Source organism: Bombyx mandarina, chromosome 21 (genome assembly GCF_030267445.1).
Source record: "Bombyx mandarina strain Sakado chromosome 21, ASM3026744v2".
Classification (NCBI taxonomy): domain Eukaryota; kingdom Metazoa; phylum Arthropoda; class Insecta; order Lepidoptera; family Bombycidae; genus Bombyx; species Bombyx mandarina.
Window position 1 is genome coordinate 6626558 of NC_143227.1, and position 20983 is coordinate 6647540.

The 20983-nt window shown below is 34.8% G+C and overlaps 2 protein-coding genes across 4 annotated transcripts in view; one reads left to right on the forward strand and one right to left on the reverse strand.

Annotated features, from left to right (window-relative positions):
* Positions 1–630: 630 nt before the first annotated feature.
* Positions 631–20983, forward strand: part of LOC114248619 (elongation factor-like GTPase 1) — a 170234-nt gene continuing 149881 nt past the window's right edge. For both annotated transcript variants that reach the window (XM_028181903.2, XM_089736247.1), the window contains exons 1-9: positions 631–1164; positions 1606–1845; positions 2335–2515; positions 2823–3681; positions 4666–4739; positions 5295–5450; positions 5924–6041; positions 7617–8341; positions 9337–9450. In XM_028181903.2, the coding sequence (XP_028037704.2) occupies positions 817–1164; positions 1606–1845; positions 2335–2515; positions 2823–3681; positions 4666–4739; positions 5295–5450; positions 5924–6041; positions 7617–8341; positions 9337–9450 (2815 nt within the window). In that variant the 5' untranslated portion in view covers positions 631–816. The remainder of the gene's footprint in view (positions 1165–1605; positions 1846–2334; positions 2516–2822; positions 3682–4665; positions 4740–5294; positions 5451–5923; positions 6042–7616; positions 8342–9336; positions 9451–20983) is intronic.
* The window catches only part of dsx-c73A (doublesex cognate 73A), a 66147-nt gene continuing 57192 nt past the window's right edge, over positions 12029–20983 (reverse strand). Inside the window, exons 2-6 of one of the 2 annotated variants that reach the window (XM_028181904.2) lie at positions 15904–16014; positions 15568–15708; positions 14408–14570; positions 13523–13624; positions 12029–13221 (exon numbers count right to left, since the gene is read on the reverse strand). In XM_028181904.2, the coding sequence (XP_028037705.2) occupies positions 12983–13221; positions 13523–13624; positions 14408–14570; positions 15568–15708; positions 15904–16014 (756 nt within the window). In that variant the 3' untranslated portion in view covers positions 12029–12982. The remainder of the gene's footprint in view (positions 13222–13522; positions 13625–14407; positions 14571–15567; positions 15709–15903; positions 16015–20983) is intronic. The other variant, XM_028181905.2, reaches the window with a different exon arrangement.

Sequence of the window (20983 nt, forward strand, 5' to 3'; positions counted from 1 at the left end):
TACTACACTACACACAAATATTATCTATTAGTAGTCTGATATAATATTTAAGTAATAGTATGTTTTGTCTCATATTTAGCCTATCGACGATAAATCAAACACTTTGTTGTATTGTACAGACGCCGACGGTTGAACGAGTGGTATAAATAGGCCGGATTGTAATAATATTTACCCGTGTATGGTTTTAATAGACTTCTAATAAAATACAAATATTTCTAATCAGCTTACTAGGGGGTTATTTCCCCAAAACAATATTTATATTTATGAACTAAAAATGAACCGTTTCTTTCACCAATGCATGCAGTTAGTACTTGTAATTATATTAGCATTTAGTGTGAGACTAATTTATGCGCTACTTGTAATGTTTTGTGCTGATATATAAGATGATATATCCAATCAAAAAAAACGCACAGTGTTATTAAAACACATATAATTCAATTCTATTTCATTTGTTCAATTTTGTTCTTCACTTAATTTCATTTTATTTCATTCTAGGTCACTTTTCAAATAAAACACTTAGCTCGAGCCTTTATTATTTGGCTGTATGATAAAAGATTACGCTGTATGCTATAAGATCTTTGCTTTTCCAGTTGGAAAAATAAAACTACTACTGCTGTCAAAAAGAAAATTAGACAATGTCAATGTCAATTTTTGTCAACATTATCATGCGAAAGCACAACGATTTCTCAAGTTGTGCAAGAAATACTCGCTTTATCGCAATTTTTTTGACTTATATACATACTTCACGTTGTAGACATCTACTAAAAATACAGCATTATAAGGGTTAAGTTCATCTACAGAATAAAATCTATCAAAATGCGGCTCGTAGATTCAAAGAAACTTTTAGAACTTCAAAACAATCCATCAAATATTCGTAATATTTGCATTGTGGCTCACGTGGACCATGGCAAAACCACACTGGCAGATTCCTTGATATCCAGTAATGGAATTATATCCCAGAGAATGTCCGGAAAACTTCGATATATGGACAGCAGGCCAGATGAACAACAACGAGGCATAACTATGAAAAGTAGCAGTATATCGCTGTATCACGCTATGAATCAAGAAGAATACCTGGTGAACCTCATAGATTCGCCGGGGCACATTGACTTTTCAAGTGAAGTTTCCACTGCTGTAAGGCTTTGCGATGGAGCCATTGTTGTTGTATGTATGAACAGTTCTACTAATGATATCCATATCATACGTCATATATTTAAAAAAAGAATGCTACACTCAATGCCCTTTATGTTAAACAAAATATCTAATTGTCTAATAAAAAATATTGATACAAATGTGTGTGTGAGCTTGAGTGAACACCACACTCTTACAGAGCTCTTCTCATAATTTGGGAAATAATGGGAAAGACCAAATAAGATTGAAAAGTTATTGTCAATATTACTAAATCCACATAATTTATTATTTTCTAAATTAACAGTTATTTTGTAAATATCACGTTCATTAAAAATTTTACCTTAAACAAGTACAAAGTACCAATGCAGGAGCAACCTTTATTTAGCCATTAATTCCTTGATAAATTATAATGTCTAAACCAAGTTAAATAATATTAAGCACATGTTTTAATTATTTGAAATGTGCCAATTCTAGGTTGATGTGGTTGAAGGAGTGTGCCCACAAACAAGGCTTGTACTCAAACAAGCTTACTCTGAAAACATTCGACCAGTGCTCGTCCTCAATAAAATTGATAGACTCATTGTTGAAATGCAACTCACACCTCTGGATGCATACGTACATTTGACGCAAGTACTAGAACAAGTTAATGCAGTTGTGGGAGAGTTGTTCACCACTGAGGTATTTGAAAATGAAGAAGCCAGTATGGAGAAAAAGGTATGTGACTAATTTTCCTTCTACGGATCGAAATGTAAACAACACGTCATTACGGACCCTCCCGATCCATTAACAGTGCTTTTAGGTACCACAAGCACAGGTCACCGACGAGTGAATTAACCCATAGACACAGACAGCCCACTAAGTTTCTCGCCGGATGTTCTGAATGGGTCGCGTTTCCGATCCGGTGGTAGATTCTGCGTAGCACTGCTCTTTCTAAGGCCAGTGTTAGCAACACTCACGTCAAGGAGGAGCTGAAATAGCCTCTCAAGGCTATAATCTTAAATAAGAAAAAAAAAACCGAAAAAAAAAAACTTTTGTTTATTCAATTTCATTACAATTTTTTTGTTACCCTTATTCATTCAAAGGTTTCATCCTCAGTTTAAAAGAAACTAATCAAGATTTTGTTTAAAAAATATTTGAAAAAATTTGTTACAACCACAAAACTGTAATGCTTATTAACAATACAAATCTGTTTATTTTTTTCAGGAAAAAGAGGCATTGAATAAAGAAGACAACAACTTCTATGACTGGACTTCTGCTTTAGAAGAAGCTGATGATTCACACCTGTACTTCTCTCCAGATCAAGGAAATGTTGTATTTGCAAGTGCTGTCGATGGTTGGGGCTTTACAACTCTAACCTTTGCTAAACTGTTCTCTGATAAACTTGGTATGTATGTTCTATAAATTATCAAGAACTGATATTGGTATTTGGTTTATCTAGTATGATATCTCGAGGTCACTAGAAAAGGTAGGAAAAAAAAAACACTAAATACGTAACACACAAATAGGTATTTCCATATATAAACCATTCCATTAAATTCTGGCAGTGATCCAACTTGTGCTAGTAAAGAAGTGATGATAATTAATACAATCACCAAAATAAGTTTTTGGTTCCATGAAAATTTCAAATCTACTATTGTATTTCTAGAGAAATTTAATAATACTATTTTCATTGTTGTTTGTTTTCATTACAGGTGTAAAGGAGGAAATTCTGAAGAAAGTTCTATGGGGTGATTTTTATTTGAATGCAAAGACTAAACGGTTCATGAAAGGTGCCCAAGAAAAAGCTAAAAAACCACTTTTTGTTCAAGTAATTTTAGATAACTTATGGAATGTCTATGAAACTGTTGTAATGAGGCATGAAAAAGACAAAGTGCCTGTGATCTGTGAGAAACTGGGAATCAAGCTCACTGCTAGAGATTTAAGACACACAGATTCTCGAGTCCAATTACAATCTTTGATGGTCCAATGGCTGCCATTATCTCATACAATATTAAATATGGTATGTAAAAAATTACCATCTCCGAAAGAAATATTACCAGAAAAAGTGGAGAGACTCATGTGTTCAAGAATACGAGATTTTGATTCTTTCAATATAGAAACACAGAAATTAAAAGAAGACTTTTTAGCCTGTGATAGTAATGAGAATAGACCTATAATTATTTTTATATCTAAAATGTTTAGTTTTGATAAAAGTGCTCTACCAGAAAATAGGCCTAAAGCATTGACTTCCGAAGAAATGGCTTTAAGACGAGAAAAAGCAAGGCAATTGCGCGAAGAGTTAAAACAGAATAACGCTAATATAAATACTCAATCAGAAGAAAAGTCACCATACGAGGAACAAGAGAAAAGTGCTGAAGATGAGAATGAAAAAGAAAAAGTGACATTTATTGCTTTTGCTAGAATTTTTAGTGGAAAAGTTAAGAAAGGTGATAGAGTATATGTGTTAGGCCCCAAGCATGATCCCTCTAAAATTCTTAATTGTAACATTAAAATAGATGCAAATAAAAAGTTAAAAGATTTACACAGCGATGAACATATAACTTGTGCAGAGTAAGTATGTTAAAGCTTCCTATTATCTTTTTGCTTTCTTGGGTGAGTTACCTGGCTTTAAGCAATAACCGGAGTCATTAGACATCTCAAAATGACCTTGAGAAATGAGATCTAAGTCTCGTTTTTACAGTATATCGTCCTCAAACCGGAAATACATGACTGAAATAGGCAGGAGGATGATGCTTAGTCCTGAAGGCTTACACTATGCCCCACCACTAATAAGACTTGATTTGAAAGAAACTGCTTTATTATCATTCAAATTTGTGACAGAGCTATACAACAACTTAAAATTTAAATATTAAAATTGCTAGTAAACAATGAATACTCACACATCAAAATTTTAATGGTTATGATATTTCTAATTATTTTTCCTAGTGTTTGTAATTCACCAAGCGCTTAGAAGGTTACTAATTAATTATGTTATAATGGTTAATAATGTCATTACTAAACGAATAGTAGTAGTAGTAGTACTAAACAAATTAACTGAAATGAAAATAAACTTATTTTAAATAATCCTAACAAATTCGAAACATAAACTAATATGGAATATAAGTCCCTATTACAGTCCATGTTAGAGGGATAAAGTATTTGCTTTTTACTGGAAAGCTTATTTCAATGTACCAGGTTGATACCTCAGATTTGTTTTTTTTTTTTTTCACTACAGCAGATTACTGCCAGCCTTGCCAAATTATAATATCGATTTTATCAGATATTATCAGAATATAAATAAAAAAATAGAAATTAAATTAAACTCCAATATTTTTTATCCTAATTTTGTGAATGCAATGATTACTGATGCTGTTATTTGTGCATTATAGATTGGTCCTTTTAACTACAGTATGACAAGTTATTAGACTGAATGATCTTGAATAGTCATCCAAGCTTTGTCAAGCTTGATTACCATTTAAAATATTCATCATATTATATGATTTTTAAATGACAGTAGATTTTTTTAAATAAGCCAGTATTTGAATTAACTTTCAGAATCAAATCATTGTACATTTTGATGGGAAGAGAACTAGAAGACATCGATGAAGCTGTTGCTGGTAACATTATTGGTGAGGTTCGATATTTGAATTAAAAAAAAAAAAACCTACATTAGAGTCAGACAAATGTCTGCTTGCTTCTAAATATGTTAATTTAAGTGTCGATATTGATATTCTATAATCATAGCTATAAGGCTATTTACAGACCATTGTCCAAGGCACTAAAACAAATCACTACCTTGAAGAGAACGGAAAATATTATTAATTTACTAAACTGAATATCAATAGTTCTCATATATTTATAATTCAAATTCCATAAACCCGCGTTTTCTCAATTCTGTAGTACCTATCCCTGAACCGATTTTGACGAGATTCCTAACATATTACTAAAAATATCGCGATCAATGAATTAAATATACACATGATTTTTACGTTGCCCGTAACCAAACACTATAAAAATCCTAATGAACATTGCTTTCACTCACGGCGAACTAATAATTGATCTCTGTGACTACTGAATCTCTCTTGCACTGTGTACATGCTTAAGTCCCCGTGACGACTAATAATAATAGTAATCATACGTCCGAATATGATTTCTTTGTTGTTAAATTTAAAAATAAATTACAGGAATCGGCGGCCTAGAGGAGCATGTACTAAAGACGGCAACTCTGAGCAGCACAGTAGCTTGTCCGGCTTTTAGCGAGATGCAATACTCAGTGGTACCGATTTTAAGAGTAGCGATAGAGCCTACTAATCCGTCACAGTTGCCTCAACTAGTAAAAGGTAAGAATTGAATAATTGAAAAGGTGACTTTTTTGTTTTAATCTGGTCAAAATTCTGAGTTTTTTTTTTTATTGCTTTCGTTAGGCAGGCGAACTTACGGCTCATCTGATGGGAAATGATAACCGTCGCCCATAGACATCCAAACTACATCAGTGACTCAGATGCGCTGCCTATCCTGGCCTGGATGGGCAGCCTTATGTATGTTACACCGGCTATCCTGTCCTTCAGACCGGAACACAGTATTACTGTTTTGCGGCAGAAATAGACAGGACGGTGGTACCAACCCGGGCGGGCTTCTACACAGAACCCTACCACCAGTTGAACCCTACCACCAGTTGAACCCTACCACCAGTTGAACCCTACCACCAGTTGAACCCTACCACCAGTTATATTAGTGTTTTAACACAAATTACTTTAAAAACTCAGTTTGTATCAAAAACTAAGTTTAACTAGTGATCAAATTCTCATTTCAGGTTTAAAACTGTTAAATCAATCTGATTCGTGCGTACAAGTTTTATTACAAGAGACTGGAGAGCATGTACTAGTCACCGCCGGGGAAGTTCATCTTGAAAGATGCTTAGAAGATTTAAGGTATATTATTGGGGTTATTTTTTTAATTTTGGAAGTGAATCTTCTTTGGGCGCGTTGAGAGTAAAATTTAAATAGCGATAGATTCGTTACAGCTAGAGAGAAAAGATACAATTTAAGAAGAGCGAGAGTGAAAAAATAGACAGAGCATCTCGCAAACCACTGTTTACGGGCTTCGGCCACTAGGTGGCCTATTATTAGTTTTTCATTGCTCCTGTAGATGGCAGTAAAATACTATCTTATATTATATTTATTTTAGCGACATCTATTGGATTTCATATAAACTACTATATTGCGAAGCCAACGGTGTGAATTGTTTAATTTCTAAAATATATATAGAGAGCGAGTGGCATTGTAAATAAAAGTAATATTTTAAATTATCAATTAATATAATTTTAAGTACAACATAAAGACTCGTTCGGTAATCATCGAATACCAGTAACAACTTCTTTCTAAGCTAATGCTAAATTTTTGTAGTGAAACTTGTTTAGGCGCGTTGAGGATAAAATTTAACTCGCGACAGATTCGTTATGGTCTGGTGTAGTGGTAAGTGACATGGTCACTACACAAGGGGGTCGCGGGTTCGAATCCCGCCAAGGGAAGATATTTGTATGATAAATATAAATGTCTTTTCCAGGGTTATGGATGTATATTAAATATATGTATGTGTATAATAAAAATCTTACATTTATTTCCGTTATCTGGTACCTGTAACACAAGTTCTTTATGAACTTATCACGGGACCAGTTAACGTGGCGTGATTGTTAGTAAATATTAAAATGTATTATATAAAAAAAATATTGTTATTATATTATGTTATGGCTATAGAGAAAAGATACAATTTAGCGTTATCATATTTAGCTGCAGAGTGTCTCCCCAACCACTAGACCATGGAGAGGGGGAAATGACAAAGCGAGCTAGGTCATTTCTCCTATACACAGCATTCCGTATTACAAGAGAAATTTGATTTAAGGATGAAACATGAAGAAAACCACAATACTACACGCCGCAAAATAAGTTTCATGTTTTCTCTTGCACCATTTTTTTTTTAAATAACGTGCAATAAAGCTTTGCGCTTTCGCCTCTTTGTCTGTTCGACACACAAAGCCCGAGCTATATGAGGTCGAAATCGGAATTTTATTGTACAGCGGTAAAAATAGACAAAATAGTAGTAACCAGCCGTGCGGGCTATTGCCAGTGAAATTCAATTTGGCCATGAACTCAATGATAGTAATAGAAACTAGGGTGTTTGTTTATTAGTAATTTGTAGTAATTAATGTCAAAATAAACTATAAACCTTGAAAGTGACCAAACATTGCTAAAATATTCCTATGTTGTAGTCTATATCTATACTAATATATAAATCTACGGTGCTTTTTACGGATGCTCCGTTATAACTACTGAACCATGCATCCGATTCACTTGAAATTTGGTATCCATGTAGAAAATACATGTACTTAATGGATAGGCTAATATTTATATATGAGTGCTGGACTCCCTAATAATAATGACAAGAAATAATAATGTTAATTTTAAATGAGTGCGGCTAGTCGTATATAAATGTCGTTTAATTTCTAGGACTAATTACGCAAACATCCCGATAACAGTTTCCGAACCAATCGTACCGTTCAGGGAAACAATAGTGGAACCACCGAAGATGGATATGGCCAATGAAGAGATCGCCTCGCAGAACGTAGACAAGAGCAACACAAAGTTGGAAGATCCAATAATAACAATATACACAAATAACAAGCAAAGCAAAATTAAGATTCGAGCGAAATCCATTCCAATCGAAATAACGAAACTGTTAGACAGATCTGCGGACTTACTAAAAGCAATTTCCCAACATATAAAGACTTTACAAACGTTATCAATGAACGACAAGTTGGATAACAAAATGGAAGGCCTATATTTGAATGGCACCAAACATAAACTGTCCGAACGTATGCTGAAACTAATCGAGACTTTTAAAGAGGATTTACAAAGTATTTGCTCCAAGCTGGGCCCGGATTGGAAGGACCTTGTAAACCAGATATGGTCTGTCGGGCCCAGGAACTGTGGGCCAAACATGCTGCTGAACCATACTGCAGATTATTGCACAAAATATTTGCATCACGAAAAAGAGATACGTGAAGACCCGAGATTTGAATACGAGGGTAGTTTTGTAAATGGGTTTCAATTGGCGACTTTGGCCGGACCCCTGTGCGATGAGCCGATGATGGGCGTGGCCTTTTGTATCGAAGAATGGACGTTAGAGAAATCATTCAGTGACGACGTATCGCAAACATTTGGACCTTTATCAGGTACGAGTATATTTGCTGAACGAAAATAAATGGAATACAGTGTGCTTAGTGCGAGTGTCCTAACGTTCCCGATAGCGTAAAAGTTAAGCCATTTTTGTATGCAGTTGAACAGCGCCCCTAGCGGTAAACGTATGCAAACGATCCCATTCCATACAAATATGAGCTAACTTTTACGCTATCGAGTACGTTAAAAAACTCGCACTAAGCACACAGGTAACCCTCCTATATCACGATGTTTTACAACACGGTTCCAGTCTAACATGTAAAGAAAAAATCCCCAAAACTATCTTATAACACGGTAGGCTACAACACGATAACGAGATTTTTGTATAAAGTTATTTACAAAATTCCATTATGCACTATGAACACACAATACATGGGTATATCCGAAAATTCACTGCTTATATTTGTATGTATAATAGGTAAAATAATACAGGCATTGAGATATTTCATTAAAAAAAATTACTCTCCATCTTGTACTGGCTTCTAGTTTCATATAACACGGCTTGGCACATGGGATTTTGTAGGAACATGTCTACCATGTTATGGGAGGATTACCTGTATTTAATTGCGTTTTTAATCTGTAACTGTTCAACTTTTTTTTCAAACAAATATAATAATTCCAAGTTTTCTTCTTTGGAAAGACCATTGCATTTTGTTTCATTAACATTTAGTTCATTATTAACTTTTTATTTTTAATCATTAACTATTATTTGTATGTATCTGTATACTATGTTCGGTCTACTAGTTTCTTATCTATATACAGGTAACTGGTCTCCCTAAGGCATATCTTTAGGATATTCTCGATCTAAAGGAGTTGAACACCACGAGATAATCGTTTCCTCGTGAACCTTAAAGCGGTTCTGTTTTTGATTAACAACTTGTATTTGTATATAGATGTCGCTAGCGACGTCTAAGTGTGCCAATAACGTCAGTCTATATGAATACCTGTCTATAGTCTATAGTAATGTCTATAGTCACATATTTTCAAACAGGTCAAATAGTATCAGCAGTAAAGGAGGGCTGCAGAAAAGCTTTCCAAGTGCAACCACAGAGGCTGATGGCGGCCATGTACTCTTGCGATATAGCCGTCGACCAGAAAGTTTTAGGTAAGTACAATGGGTGTTTGTTATTGAATCGACAGATAGTAGTAACGATTAGATAATTAACTACGAGTATGTACTGTAGATTGGGAGGAATCTGGACTCTTTTCAAATCCATTTTCTTAGGGTAATACCAATAAAATTGGGATTAAAATGGTATGGAGGTTTAAAATTTTATGTACGATGCGTTATTATACATAGTTCATTACAAAATATACACAAAACAACTGAAAAAACTAGCTTGACCCGATTCACCTTGGCTTTGGGGTGAATCAGATTTCGTATGGGGACAATAGTTTTTCGTTAGGGCTGGCACTATTTAGTTGTTAGGTAGGTACCTAACTTTAGGTAATTATCTTTTTAATATATTTAATGAGTTACAAAACTTTGATGACTAAATTAAACTATTAAATATTCTTAAACACTAAATAAAAGTCATTTTCAGTTCAACAAAGTCAAATTCTAACAACTCGACAAAAGTATTGTGACATCCCAGATTTGTACCTATTCTAACTCTAAGTTTCTATTCCCCCCAATTTAGTGTATATGAGTCGTCTATTATCAAAGGTGGCAATCTGTGCATTTGGACAAAAATTTTTTATTGATATGTCAATACAGATTGATTTGAATATAATCGTCTCCTTCAAAGAATACGGTTCAAAACCTGCATTAAATAAAGGTTAATAGTTAACCTGTTATTTATCTAAGATGTCGTTCCGAAGAGTTTTGTGACTGCCAATGGAATACAAAGTCAATAATTCGTTTTTCTGATTTACCAATCATTGTCCAAAAGTCAGATTGCCGGCTTTGATAATAGTCGACTCATATGTTATTATTTTATGAAAATGAGATATTTTACGCAGACGTTGCGGACGCTAGAACTTTTCGTTAGTTATCAAATTTGCATATGTATACGCCTGGTCACTATCGCGACCTCCTCCTAAATCCACGCAGATTATAATAATTGTAAAGACGCGACAGTGTTGATATATTGATATTGGGATACGGTGAGACTGTAAATCCCACACGGATCTATTCTAACCAACTCGAAGTATTAAATATATTTGTCGAACAAATCCAACATGAACTGAATTACTGTCTACGCTCATATCCTAGACTATAACTGTTTGGGCTTGGTTCTTTTGTATTTATATTTTTGAGCGCAATCGATATGATACTTGGTAGTAGGTAATTTTGTTAGGAACTCACCGAAAGTCTGTGTCTTTGTAGTTATAATATTTGTAGCACTATCTTCATGGAGTGGCCACTCTTGTCTTCTTTCTTTTTATCTTGATGAAACACTTTCAGTTTTTTAAGTACTTACTTAGCTGCACTCAATATTCACTACTTTTTCGCGATCGCACAATTTTGATGCGCACGATTCAAACTCGAATTTAAAAGTGTCATTGATATAGGAGGGGAAAGGGGCGGGACTATATCGATGCGCTCTCAGTTACGTTAAAAAATATTAATGCTAATTATCCATTGCAGATAGCGTAAACAATAACTATACTTGAGACCTTAGAACTTATATCTCAAGGTGGGTGGCGCATTTACGTTATAGATGTCTATGGGCTCCAGTAACCACCTAACATCAGGTGGGCTGTGAGCTCCTCCCAACCCACCTTGAGACATGAGTTCTACGGTCTCAGTATAGTTACAACGGCTGTCCCACCCTTCAAACCGAAACGCATTACTGCTTCACGGCAGAAATAGGCAGGGTTGTGGTACCTACCCGCGCGGACTCACAAGAGGTTCTACCAAAACGTATGAGTACTTTTGAGCAATAGTAAGCCGGATTGTGGTGCTTAACCTTATAGACTTACACAACACCATACTACCAGTACATGCCAGTTGTCGATCGCGGTATTCTGGTATACTAATTAAAGAAAGTCGCTGATCGTTCTCCGATCGAATCTCTTAGCCGTCTTTTGCAACTTCCCCGGTGAAGAGATGAGATGATGCTAGGTCTACGCGCTGTGCAAAGCTGCGTTAAAATTCCGCAGCGAAGTACCAATGTTTCTAATCAAACATGTACATGTGAGGTATTCCCAAACGTCTTCCAACATAACTGAATTAGCATCGTGTGATAAAAACCAAATACCATGAGATTTATAAATTTGCCTAATCAGTGTAGTTAAGTTCCTCAGTGGCATCCGCCTACCGGAAGACATAGCATGGACCGGTCTTTGTGGCGAGGCTTGGGGGAGGCCTATGTCCAGCAGTGGACGTCTATGGGCTGATAGAATAGAAATCACTGTAGTAAGATTTTACTGTTAGGCTTGCACTGGTATGTACCACTTACTACTTCTGCTGCAAAATAATTCCAAATTCAAATCTAAAGTGAAGGGTAGCTGTTACTCCAATGTAGTGGTCCAAATATCCAGATCATAAACCATTTTGTATATCTTCATTGATAAGCTTAAATTCAAGCTTAGGTCTAAACTAATATAATAATACGTACAATGAAATAGAACAGTCATACACTCGAAATAATAATGCCATCTATACATATAGAAGTAAGTGTTTGTTAGAAATTACAGCTGGTGATACTTTTTTTTGAGGGGACGAAGAAAACAAAGTCTACAATCCTAGAAATTTATTATTGTAATTACAAATGCTGCAATCAATTAATCTACTATTTACAACTTAGCTTAACATAAATAGATCAATAAATATTGTCTTTTTTAAAATACTTAACGATAAATTCATTTGAAAATATACTATATTCGAAGTACATACCGAATCATTTTAAATAATTAACAAAAACTCATTTTTAATTATTTTTTTCTGTGATGGTGGGCGATACTAATTTAAAAGCCGAAACACTTAATACTATAGACATTGTAATTTCTAATTTTCTGGCAAAAATAAAACTAAATTTAAATAATTGAGCTTGTTTAAAAGAAACACAATCGAGACATAGTTATTCATTAATAAAAGAGCTTAAAAATCCGTTCGTTATTGAGAACATCACACACATTTCAGTTTTTATAATACACTAAAATGATTATCACCGATAAAAAGTTACTTAAAATTATATAAGTTATTCGAATCTTAACTACACTCTAGTAAATGCACTTGTACACTGAGTAGGTATTCCGTAGGCATAGATTCCCTTTCGCCGCGTTAAAAATTAATTTAAGGCGGGAAAACATAATAAAGCAGCTCGGTTATACATATTATCTACATTCCAGAATATTCATTTCGGAACAAACCAAACTTTTCTGGTATCCGTTGAGTTCAAAGAGGTTTTATACCAAATTTAAGTTACTAAAGGGTTGATCCCGCCGTAAACATTTAAATTTATTATTGATTTGATTTTAGTCATCAATACACTTTTTTATTAAATTGCGCTAATTACAGAACTTTTAGATTCGTTATAGGTGTATAAGTATTTTTTCTTCACGAACAGATTTTAATCAACAAAACAAAATTAAAACCCGAAAGTACGAGAGAGCTAACCCTAAAATAAGTTTATTGAACGAAGCCTCAATGAACTCAACAAATTCTTCTTTAAAATTACAATTAAATTAATCTAAATCCAATGCAATGATCTCGCTAATTCTAAAACTTTGTACCAAGGGAATGGTGGGTATGTGGCTGCTCTTCTCATTCTGGCCACTCGGGATCTTCTGTTGTAGAAATTAGTTTCTGGATACGGATTGGCGGGATATCTGTTATAGATTGGCTTGTTCAAATACGAATTGGGCTGCGAATAGTCCACTTTATAACCGACCGTGCTGCTTTGTACTCCAGTGTAGCGATTGTATAATCCTGGAAAAAAAAACGATATTTATTGTAATGACAAAAGTACACGTTGCATTGCGTGCTCACAAATCGATTGGCTGATATGATATCTGCATCAAATCGGCTCAGGCGTTTCACATACAGAAAATTGGTTAGGCTTAAGCACTTGTAGCCAAATAGGAGAGCTCTGTGACACATTTAATGAAGGTGAACAAGGATATTTATTTTTATTACGTTCGAATAACAGGTACCCTAGTCTTTAAATCGGAATGCATGAATGATTAGCTTTATGCAACGCCTTTAAAGTATTACATAAAATTAAACATACCGGTATGGTAGGCTGTTGTAGTTACAGGAACACACATCATACCGTAAACCCTGATACCAGGAACGGATGCGTACGTTGGTTGCTCGTGTGAAATGGGCCCTTCTGCGAGAAACAAAGATCATATTATTGGGAAAGCAAATACATCTTATACCAAAATCTCTCTCAAAATCTTAAAAAATATCCAAAAAAATATCCATTTGCTAATCCAAGTATCGTTTATCTGTTCTGCTCTTGTAAGTCCGCAATGTGTGTTGTACAAAACTCGGGTGACAACAATAGTTCCTACGGTGCCTTATATTTAGCCAAAAAACATCGTACTTTAGTTTATTTTAGTTCAATTTAAAGTTACGTTATCCAAACAATTATTGTCTTAAAATTTACAAGTCTTAACATATTATTTCGATAGACTATCGTATTTTTAGCTATGTAGTAGATATTTATGCAAATATGTACTAGCAATTGTAAGTTTTTTTTTTTAAATCAAATTCTAATAACTATTATAATTTGATGAAAAACTTGTGCCGAGATTGACACATCGCGTTATCTTTCTCGCACGGCCGAACTTCTGTGACAATGATATCATAAACCGCAACATGGATTCATTTTACAGTTTCTAAAGGTTTCTAATTTACTCATTTCTAACTGAATTATAAATATATTCCTGTTTTAGTTTTTTTTAATAACCGAATATATTATGTTATTGTTCTAAATCAATTCTTGACTCTTTGCTCTATGCAATTGACCTACAATTTGCAGTCCAGAATACAAAGTCCAAGAAAAATATCCAATCGAATCCGTATTTCAGCGACCTTTGTAAAATGTAAATCCTATATTTTGTTTATGACGTCATGGTTATATTGCCAAATAAATTTGGGAACTTTTTACCTAGTATGTAGTTGTTAGGACATCTACAGATGACCAGGTAGTGCGATTTTCCCGTTCTAATGTTCTGCAACGCCATCAACGACCAGTCCTTTGGGACACGGCATTCCCTTATCTCGGAGACCGCTTCACAGGTCTTAACGAGGGTAACTGCTTTATTAGCAAACTGTAAATAAACAATATTCTATCAGAGCGCAACATTTACAAGCAACGGTCGCCACTGAACCTGTTTCTGGAATTTGCTTCCTCCCGATCTACTCGCGGTGTTTTAATCACGGTTCTGGTTGAACTATTCCTATTTCTGCCGTGAAGCAGTAATGCGTTTCGGTTTGAAGAGTGGGGCAGCCGTTGTAACTAAACTTGAGACCTTAGAACTTATATCTCAAGGTGGGTGGCGCATTTACGTTGTAAATGTCTATGGGCTCCAGTAACCACTTAAGACCAGGTGGGCTGTGAGCGCGTTCATTCATCTAAGCAATAAAAAAAAAACTTGTCTAAGAGTTCGATGTATAACCTAACCCATTGAGTGTCTCACCGGATCTTCTCAGTCGGTCGTGATTCCGATCCGGTGGTAGATTCAGCGATGCACCACTCTTGCTAAGCCTAGTGTTAGCAATTTCTCTACGTCTAAGCTCCTAAGCTCACCTACCAAATGTTGTGTGGTTGGAATAACCCCACGAGGCTACTGGTGATTAGGCAGAGAGAAAAAAAGGAATTTAATGTGAAAATTTTGCAATAACTTCAACAGGATATTCCCGTGTAAATCAAAATTAAATCATTCACGATCTCGCAGCATCGAAAATCGCATTGAATCACGATCCAATGCGGATGTCCTGTAAATAGGCGTGGTGTAGATAAAATATATATTAATTCATATCGAAAATCATTTGAGCAAATGAGTTTCAAATGTGTATGTGACTGATACAATAAGCAATTTAACCAACTTACATGATATATATGTTAATGTGCATAGTGCATAAAGCACTGCTCTTGCTAGGGCCAATGTTGGCAACACTTCCGGCTTAAGCCCCGCGAGCTCATCTACACGTTGGGATGAAGCTAAAACAGCCTCTCAAGACCTATAGTCTATTTCTTTCCAACACAAACATAACCGCATAGGATTGCGTAATAAAACAGCGATGTGTATTCATTAAAATTCTTACCTTCTTTTTGGAATCGGTAACGAGCCGAGTTGTATGCAGATCGTCAGCGTTGAGACTGGCCGAGCACGGATCACGGTAACGGGCCGGGCACGCACAGAGCGGCTGCGTGTAATTCAATCTCACGTATACAGCGTTGCATACCTGCGTTACGGTTAATAGCCTTTTAACTTACACCGTTACTGAGAAAATTGTTAAATTATTTCTAATGAAACAACTTTATTGCCTGATTATATCATTTAGGTGACAGACATAACGTATTTCTGCTTCTCAGACATTAAAAACTGTCAACAATCTTTAGGTACGTTATATTTTCGTGATTAAACAAGAGTGACTTACCTGTTGAATAGCGCATTCTGGTAGCAAATAGATATGTTGATTGTGAGGATAATAGTGATACTTTGTTGGCTTAGCCAACACCGAAGTCGATCCTGCTGGTAAAGGCACCGTCTGAAATCAATAAAGGCGTTGGTTAATTATCAAGAAATCAACTTTACAATGATGCTACCACAACTTACAAATTTAAGACGCTTTAAAGTCTGTTTTTTTGTTTGTTTTTTTAATTCAAATTTCTCTCAACTTGACCGCATCAAGTAAACAGTAATATTAGAAAACTATAAAAGTGTAATTATCTAATATATGTTATAAAAAGCTCCTCGGGTAAGCTTTAAAAAAGTTGTTAGAAATTAAAAGCTATTAACTATAATAATTATAATGATTCTCCGAGTGAGTGCTACTTCAAGTCAGTCAGCGTACACATTAACCGTGTATAAAATAATCATAGAACTAGCGTGTTCCGTATACAACATGAGTGAGCTATCAGTAATTATAAAACTGAACAAAAAATGTGTCATTGTGTGTCAGTGTGAAGTCCATAGATACAATTCCGTTTATACCTAGTCTCTATTTCGGTCATTCGGCCTAAATACCTATTCTTTTTTTTTTTATTGCCTAGATGGGTGGACGAGCTCACAGCCCACATGGTGTTAAGTGGTTATTGGAGTCCATAGACATCCACTACGTAAATTCGCCACCCACCTTGAGATATAAGTTCTAAGGTCTCAGTATAGTTACAACAGCTGCCCCATCCTTCAAACCGAAACGCATTACTGCTTCACGGCAGAAACAGGCAGGGTGGTGGTATCTACCTGTGCGTACTCACAAGAGGTCCTACCACCAGCATGTGTATGTCAAATACATGGTAGTGTGTGTAATGTTTTATTTATTTATTGATTTAATGTATTTTTTATGCATAATTAAAAAAAAATACATTCTGCACTACTTCTCTATATTCTCTAGAAGTGTGGGAAATTTCATACTCCTCCGTCCGCGCAATTTTCGTGAAAAGTGGTATAAAGATTAAAATTTAATTTTATTAGACTGCGTCTGTAATGTATCAGAAATTTGTCATCTGTCATATGAAAGAAGTCCGTGCCCGATTGTTTCGGATCTCGTATAATTTTTCACGGTCATGCACCTTGCGATTTGCCGATTACAAAGTCACGTTTGTAGCTGATCAGGTTAATAAACCTGTTAAATGACGATTATCCATTGCCATTTGTGCATCAAAAGATGGTGGTCGTTGTATTTTTTTGGGAAACGAAAAAAAAAAAAAACGCATTATTATTGAGTTGATAAATGCTGTGATTATTCTTTTAAATGTTATATTCTTAGTATTACACATTTTAACTTAAAGATTCTTCATGCACATAAATAATTTGTTTCTATTTTTTTTTATTGCTTAGATGTGTGGACGAGCTCACAGCCCACCTGGTGTTAAGTGGTTACTGGAGCCCATAGACATCTACAACGTTAATGCGGCACCCCCCTTGAGATATAAGTTCTAAGATTTCAGTATACGTAGTTACAACGGCTGCCCTACCCTTCAGCCCGAAACGCATTACTGCTTCACGGTAGAAATAGGCAGAGCGGTGGTACCTACCCGCGCGGACTCACCTAGAGGTCCTACCACCTATTTGCACTTCGATTAACATTGAAATCACAATTAATTCTGTTACTAGGCTTTTGACATTTTCTATTGCATTCAATTATGGAATGAATAATACAAGACGACTAAGACTTGCTGTCTCAATATTTTAAAAAACGTTCATTGCGCCTATAATATCTTGTTAGCTTACACTGTCAACATTTGTAATTGTTCACCTGCTGTGAGATTAAATTTTAAGATGTATCTGTCGCTCTTCGATCAATGCATTCATCGCTCTACTAACCTGTATTTTGATTGGAACTTACAAAGACTCCTTTGTACTTCTGTCATAGTATTCGCAATGATTGTTTTTCTTTTTTGTAGCTCTGAACATTTTGAGAATAGCGGTGATAGTATTAGCTTTAGTTACCTTTGTGTACTGTCGAAAAATATCTGCAATTAAATCTACATACGCAGATGTTTAGAAAAACAATTTGCAAAAGTTAAGTAACTACATTATTGTGGCGGTAGCTATCATAAAAGAGAAGATATTAGGCAGATGCCTGAATCGTGCTAACGAGACTTTCAAGATAAATTTACATGTATACAAGTTTCGAACAACAACATTTGGGCCCCCAGTCTAATATAAATATATTAATTATAATATTAATTTAATAAATTGTAAACTAGATTTTCACCTCACATTTAGCAAGGCTTCGTATTGTTTTATTTGTGAGTGTGGAGAAGATATTGGTGACCTCGACCATATATTCTTGTTCCCAATATGACCTTTCTCAATTTCTTACAATTACTACATGCTCCGTTTCCGACTGAAATCTCCTGCTCTTTGCTTTATCCTTTATTGTATTATAATGTATTATCTTTTTTCATAATCAATAATAATATTAAGATTTAATGTTAGTTTATGGCCATATTTTGTTTTTAACTACCTTATCCCTTTGTTTCCTTTTGATGTCTTTGTTTATTTTTTCTCACGTGTACTTTCCCTACCTTTTACTTGAAATTGACATAAAGTTAAAGCTATTGCCAAAACTAGCATTTCACTGCTGGGAACTAACTCTCATCGCTCGGTCGGATTTAAGAAAACACTGAAACCATCATTGTTTATGTGCGCACGTGCGAGAGATAATATTTAAAGCCTTTCTATGCTCCTTATTGACCTTCACGACTAACTCGACAATAGACATAATTTTTGTTGTAATTCGATTGAATAAATTTTTGTTCTTATAATATGGTAGGTATAATAACAAACTTTCACTTCGTTCTGTAAAACCAACCGCGGTTCTGATTAGTTCTTTTCGAGTTCGATTGTTTCTTAATCTCACTGCTCGACCGATGCTTTCACTTCAATTTGCTTTTTAGGTAATTAACGATATTATGGCGTCAACGAAACAAGCCTTGAAGGTTGGCGATTCGGATGTAAAGTCATTTCGGGTGATGTCATTAGACGCAAAGATGCTGGTGTTTTTGAAAGTCGATACCGTATTGATTTTAACTACGATAAGTGCTGCGGCAGAGATGAGTCAGGCCAACGAAGTAAGGCTAAGTCCTCGGATAAACTTTTTTATTTTTCGTAACGTTGTTCCGGATGTCACGTTCAAGTTGAACGATCGAAATTATCTTAGCGGTTTCAGGAATTTTATTTATCTGGTCTTGAATCATTAACATGTCATTGCTTTCCTCAAACCACTTACTTAGATATTATTATGCTGATTTAACTAGACCAAAATAACTCATTTATATATTTTCTTACTCGTTCGTATTTCGAAAACTGTTAACGTGACATTGAATAGAATGGATAATATTTAAAATTTCAAACTCCCAGACTTTAGTCGTGATAAGAATTTAATGCGATTAGCTATATAATTTATAAGATTTTTGTTTAAATAGTCTATGATCAGTAAGCGGAGTGTCGTGCGACATGAAAGTAATCGTCTGCAAAGTTCTGTAAATTGATTAAAAAAAAAAGTGGGTACGATTACCATTTGTTGCTTAGACTAGTAAATGAGTGATCGGCCCATCTAGTGTTAATTAGTTATCGGGGCCGATAGACAGACGATAACTAGCCGTGGCCTAGGAGGGGGGTCACTAATAACGCAATTTTATAAAATTTCCTGGTTTGTGTTTTAGGACACTATGTAATTTTTTCAAAGTGAGTCAGTCTTTCGTGGACTCCTGTGAGTAAGCAATTCCATTAAAAATTTTAGAAGAAAAAAAAATTTGCTCGATTTGAACACCGGCATAGTCCCGTCGCTTAAAAGGAGTAACACCAAGCGTCTTATCATTTAGGCCACGAAGACTTCATTTAATTGTACATATAACCACATTTACTATGATATTCAACTCGAATGCCCCTACAACGATTTTTACTATGACATCTGCATCAAAATAACAAAGAATAAGCCCATTCATTGGTCTTGATACCTACTTTTTAAGAGATTTTGGCACAAAGCGAAATAATTACCCAGAATTTTATTGATAAAAGCCATTAATTCAGAAAATTAGTTGCGGTATATTAAAATGATCCCAGGCGTCCCGTTTCAAACGTTTACAACGGATTCCAACAAGAATTCGGACAGCGTAGCGACTTTACAATTTTCACGCGTAATAATTGAATTCGTTACATTCAGCCAAATATTTTCTATGCAAATAACTGTACATTATTTATTGAAGTTATACTTCTTTAGGCGCGTTATGAAAAATTGATGAGAGTGAAATTTTACGATGCGCGCGCACCGTGACACAAAATCAACAGAATGAAGTTGCCCACTAAATCGCTCATTACAATACGACCGACGTAACTTGGCGAGTCTGAATATAGCCGCAGGTGAACTTTCCGAACCGTACCGAGAATTACCGAATTTATACGATGTTAAGAAAAGGGATGTCCAATATGCGTGTTTGAGGATATTGTTTAATCGATTTTTTATCGATTTTTTTTTCAAATTGATTAAAATTTTAATTAAAAATAAATAAATAAATTTAATAAAAATAAAGTATAACTTCTTTCGAGCGTACATAAGTACACGCACCCTTTTTTATTTTCATATTTCATGGAGCGCTCAATTTTTTTAGCAGAACAGCAAATGCTTACTATGTTAGTTAAAATTAGCAAACCTTAAAAGACATATTCTGTTTAAGTAAGTATATAATGCAACATATTTTTTTCTTTTGCGATATTCCAATTTATCGGTACCGAAAAAATTCACGATTCGTTCTGTTTACAAAACATAAATAAAATGTTACCAATGATTTTCATATGCGATCTTATTTCCAAGAAAATAATTAGTGGTATCGTCAAAAAAAATTTTTTTTTTCGACCGCCTTTCGGCATAAACCTATTTTTTTATAAATACGTCTTATTTAAATATATTTAAAAGTCGATGCGTGTTATGTTACATATAGACTCCGAAACGGCTAAACCGATTTCGTTGAAACTTTCAGGATATCACCAGATTCGCCTAGCGGAAG